This window comes from Colletotrichum chrysophilum (genome assembly GCF_026319265.1).
Source record: "Colletotrichum chrysophilum strain AFK26 chromosome Unknown scaffold_164, whole genome shotgun sequence".
Lineage (NCBI taxonomy): Eukaryota > Fungi > Ascomycota > Sordariomycetes > Glomerellales > Glomerellaceae > Colletotrichum > Colletotrichum chrysophilum.
Genome location: NW_026517451.1, coordinates 90,160 through 95,296, shown reverse-complemented (window position 1 = coordinate 95,296; position 5,137 = coordinate 90,160). Strand labels below are relative to the sequence as shown.

General features: G+C 56.5%; 1 protein-coding gene across 1 annotated transcript; it reads left to right on the top strand.

Moving 5' to 3' along the window:
• Positions 1 to 2,929: 2,929 nt before the first annotated feature.
• COL26b_012150 (uncharacterized protein) lies at positions 2,930 to 5,137 on the top strand (the record flags this gene model as incomplete). The annotated part of the gene is made up of 3 exons (XM_053184798.1): positions 2,930 to 4,001; positions 4,050 to 4,914; positions 4,969 to 5,137. 3 exons carry the CDS (start codon positions 2,930 to 2,932, stop codon positions 5,135 to 5,137), a joined length of 2,106 nt encoding a protein of 701 aa, XP_053031277.1.

Here is a 5,137-nt window from a genome sequence, read left to right as displayed (position 1 = left end):
AGTCGAGACTGAAGACGGGGAACCCTATGTAGCAAAGCTGTATATTGTACTATATCATTTGACAAAAGGAAGCAAATGCCAGGGCTCGTAAGGAGCATGATGCCAAAAAGGGGGAAAACGACGGCAGTGATTCTGGCAAGGTCCACTTGACCAGAGCCCGGTCGTGAGCTGCGCAGAGAACCACGATTCGTACGGCGGACATGAGGCTGTATAGAATCGTCAATGGCAATTTCATCGGTGATGCCAGACTTACACGTCGTGGGCCAGGTATGCCGAGCACACCAAAGGCGCGGCTGCCATCGTGCCTCGATGGACTCACAAGGATGGAGAGTAAACTTTGAGAAGTCCGGCATCAGCTCCGTTGTCCAGCAGTTTCGCTCAGCTCCCACCGGGAGGCTCAATTGCTGACTGGAGCCTCAATCATATCGTATTGACGCCTCATACCAATATAAATGGACGGTTTTTAGATACGCAGTTCACAGTTCTCAAACTCTAAATGCCGGTAGTAATCCACGGCTGGCTTCGCCGACAACAGGTTGAGGAGCTCCAACGGCTCAGCCACCACCCTCTAGCTTACCCAAGGCCGCAAAGGTGCTGAGCAGTCTCATGTGACGACAGCACTGCGCCGCCTCCCACCCGAAGCCAAAAAGACAGGAATCATTAGGTTTCGCTGACGTTAATGACAACGGCGGCCGCCGACTCGTCCTCCTCTTCAAAAGCGCCGCCGCTTCCCAAGTCTCGGCAGCCGTGTGTACCACTCTTTGCTGTCTGTTCTGTTCCGATGGGCCGGCTTGTCAGCAACCGTACACGGTGTACAGCACGTCGCCAAGAGACGCCGGGTGTTCTTGGCAATGCACGCCGGCGTCGTCATCGCACTGTTGGCTGCGCACTGTGGTCTCCTGGCCATGGTCATCAGGATGGGATAGGATGGGATGGGAAGAGTGCTTTGTTTTTTTATTCTCTCTTTCGGGTTGTACCATGCCCTTCTCCGTCAGTGGCCGGTAAAGCACGGAGGACGAGAATGAGGTTGCTGGGAAGGGCCCACGCTTACACCAGCGGAACGGGGGCCGCGGGCAAGGGTTGTGGGATCTCGTGGGTTGTGTAAGGCGCCCCCCAGGGACAATATTAGCACGAGGAAGGGCAAAAATTGAATGCGGTGGGTAAAATGGGAATGCGTCACCGTCACCGACTGTGGGTTTCCTGCGGTCGGAGGCGGATTGCGGATCTCCCACAGATAGCTACACGTGTGTGGCGGTGTCGAATGATTGAATCGTTGCATCTTGGATGTTTTTCTGTTGTTAACCGAGGGGTTGATCCCGGGTGTTGACCTCTGTAGGTATCCCGGGAAATCTCTAAAAGAGTCTCTGTCTCTTTCTCTCAATCTTCCTTCCTTAGTAGTCCTTTCGCAAAATCATACGGCGTCTGAAACGAAAGCAGTCACCACCCTCAGTCGATGTACGAGACATAGCGTAAGTGGTCCTCTATCTGAGCTGTTTGCGTGTTGCTTTTTCTTCCCCTTCTGTTTTCGAGCGCACGAGTTCGGGTACGTATTCAGCGGTGCGGAGGCTTCCACGGCGGTTTCGATTTGACAGACAAGTGCGAGGCGGCTGAGTGGCCGAGCGAGCATGCACACTTTGGACGTTTGGCATATTCGTGGTGCCGTCGTTGGCCTTCTTTCCTGTCAGTCAGCAGACCAAAGTTGGGGCGAACCGCGTGAGGAGCATCCCATCTTTGGATTGAGTTTGAGACGTGGAGGCAGCCCGGGATGCAGCTCTCTGGCGTTTGTCGTCGTCGTGCGAACGCCCAGGTCATCCCGTCTTTTCATGGACCAAGAGGAGATTATCTCACCGGGTTTCCAGAGGGGGCAGGTACCACCAGCACCCAAGACGGAGATGACGAAGCGGCCCGACAGCTTCGCATCTCTTTCTCAGGGCAGAGGCATCGGGCGCTAGGTAGCAAGAGTAGCAGATCTTCTTCAGCTCTGGGGAAGAAGCGAAAGAGCCACTCGGGTCCCTCCACTCTTCTCCTCTCAAAGGGCCCACTACGGGGCTGGGCTGGAACTGGAGATGGGATGAGGTAGCCATGGCCCCATCGACGTCCACTGCTGTGGAGGAGAAGGTGCGGCGGCCAAATGACCACCCACCAGACGGGCACCAGGCCCAGCCCCGGGCGGGCACTTAATTCAGGCACTGTGGTTCACTGCAGCCGCTGGACCAGCACGAGCACCTACCTACACCTCCACAGTGTCAAAGGTAGGTTCGCTGCCTGCCCGTCCGCGCCCGCGCCCGCGCCCACTGGTCTGGCTACCTAGGTACCTTACTCCACCTGCACCCTCCCTCCCTTTCAGTGGGTGCTGCACCTAAGGTCTAAGGTTACCGCCTACTGCCACCGGATTGGACTGCTCCCCCGTCTAGTCGTCCACCACCACTGCTACCAACTGCGTTGTGCGCCTGCTTTCCTTCATCTTTCTCCTTCACCCAACTCGCCTAGATTGCCTCCTACACTTTCCTGTTTCTCACCTCAACCGTTGGTCTTGGCAAGTCGGACTCGTGCTTCAGAAGCTAAAGTAGGCCTCCGCTCAGCGCAACCTCGTCACTCTTCAGATCTGGTCCCCCGAAGCCATGATCTAGAAAGCCTCCGCCGACTCGCTTCCTTTCCACTACACGATGCTGTTTCTGCCGTCCAACTTGCACCGCCCACGTCAACATCGCAAGATCATCCCCCGTTAGATCTACCACTCCCCACGTACGCTGCGACAACACCAAACACCTGTATTCGATTACCAGTACCTGATACCGACAACATCATCACTCGAACGAGTTACCAACGCTCTTCTACCGCCCAGGCGACACGACCAAGGAGTCCGTTCGTCTCCACCCAATCCGCAACCACCGCCGAAACCGCAAAACACCCCTAGACGTCAACCAAGATGTCGCGCCAGCCCATGAGCATGGAGGCCATGCTGGACGAGGAGAGACGGGATGTCCTGGCTCTGCTTGAGGGCAGCGCCGCCCGACCCAGCTGGAAGGCAACCTCTCCAGTCTCTGCGCGCTCGCCGTCGCCCTATACCTCGCCCCGTTCTCCCGTGAGGAGTATGCTGGATATTGGCGACGATGGAATCAAGAAAAGCCCGGCCAGGACGACTGTCTTGCCTGTCCGCAGTATGCTGGATATTGATGTCCCTCCCGCACCAGTCAGGAGCATGCTCGACATCGACACATCTGCGCCGAAACAGGCTGCTAGCGCTGGCCCTAGTTCCCCCGTAGAATCTCGCGCACCTCATCCTAGGACCTTTTCCGACTCTGCAGGGCCCAAACCCAGCTTTGGGCCGCGAGCGCCCGTCAACAGGCTGAATCCTACCATGGACTACCAGTTCTCCGATATTGCTACGAACAACCTCGGACAAGCTATGCCCAAGCGTACCACCCAGACTGTAAAGAAGCCGTCTGCTATGGCCGATGTCATGCGTGGCAACGAAATACCCGGCATCGTTCTTCCCGGCGACAGAGCCCGTCACAGCTCTATTGCGTCGAATCCCGTTCCCAGGAACGCCAGGAGCTCGAGTAGAGGCCACAACAGCAAGTCCAAGTCTCCCCACGGCCGATTTGGCATGCGATCTCCTTCTCCCAACGTCAGTGGTCGATTCCAGCAGATTCCCGGAACCGCTGTTCTCGACGACGGCAGGGTGGTCGACATCACCACAGCCTACCGTAAGCTGTCCGATGCCAACCTAGCGTTCAAGGGAGGCGACCTGGGAGAGCTGGCGGCGCGCAAGCACTCGAGCGCCATTGAGCGCAACGGAGGACGAATGGTCAAAGACTACCTCAGCCCTGACGGCGAGCCATTGGAGGAGAGCAGCGATGATGAGGGCAGCTATTCGGATGAAGAGCAGAGAGGACGTAAGATGGCACCTCGTGCTGCAGACCACAGTGGCAAGTCTCCCGCAGGCGACAAGGGCGATCGCAAGACATTGAGTCTGCTGGCCGCAGCCGAAGAAGAGCGTAAGTGGTTTTCTCCGTGGATGCCTCTATGATGCTGACTAGTTGTAGGCATCGACGTCAGTTCGCAGCCACAGTACCAGTACAAGTCCTTGTTGGACGACCCGCAAATCACCCTTACAACACCTACAGGCGAGAAAACCAAGCCATCAAAGCCAGGCGTACATCCTACTACGGCATTTGATCAAGGCCCAGGCTCAGGACCCGCTTCGGCAGTCAACTCCGATGATGAGGAGGCGCTTACGGATATCAAGAGAGCGCAAAGACTAGCCTTCCGATACCAAGACGTGCGGAACCAGAGTGAATTCTCTCGGACGCTCCTAACTTTCTACCGTGGAGAATGGGAGACGATCCAAAAGCAGGCTGAGGAAGAGCACCACAGGTTGAGAAAGTACTTGGTGGCCACCGACCTCAGCGACGAGTCGACCCATGCCCTGGAATGGGCAATTGGCACGGTTCTGAGAGATGGCGACACCCTCATCTGCATGTACTGCGTGGATGAGGAGACGGGAATCTACTCTACGGAGGATGTTATGGTACCAGACGATCCCAAGGCACACAGAGAGCAGGCGGCCGCCATCAACGCCGTCTCCAACTCGAGGACGCCGCCTCCGACTTCATCTGCTCCGTCGTTCCCACATCTAGCCAGAGCGTCTGCGTTGAGTAGCGAGAACGGAACCCCGTCGCCTGCTCCATCAAGCCGTGAGCGCGATAGGGCCGAAGAGGAGCGGCTTAGGGCAATCAACGATATTACAGAACGGGTCACCAAGCTTCTCCGAAAGACGCGGTTGCAGGTGCGGGTCATAGTCGAGGTCCTCCACTGCAAGAACCCGAAGCACCTGATCACTGAGATCATTGATCTGGTAAACCCTACTTTGGTGATTCTTGGCAGCCGTGGCCGCAGCGCACTGAAGGGGTAAGTTGTCCACATGCGGCGGGAAACAAAGAGTTACGCTAACGTGTTGAACAGTGTCATTCTGGGATCATTCTCCAACTACTTGGTTACCAAGAGCTCTGTGCCCGTCATGGTGGCTCGCAAACGATTGCGGAAGCAGAGCAAGTATAAGAGGCCTATGAAGCAAGTTAACATGATCCACACACCGGGAGCTAAGAGCCTAGCCAACGCAAAGGTTGACTAG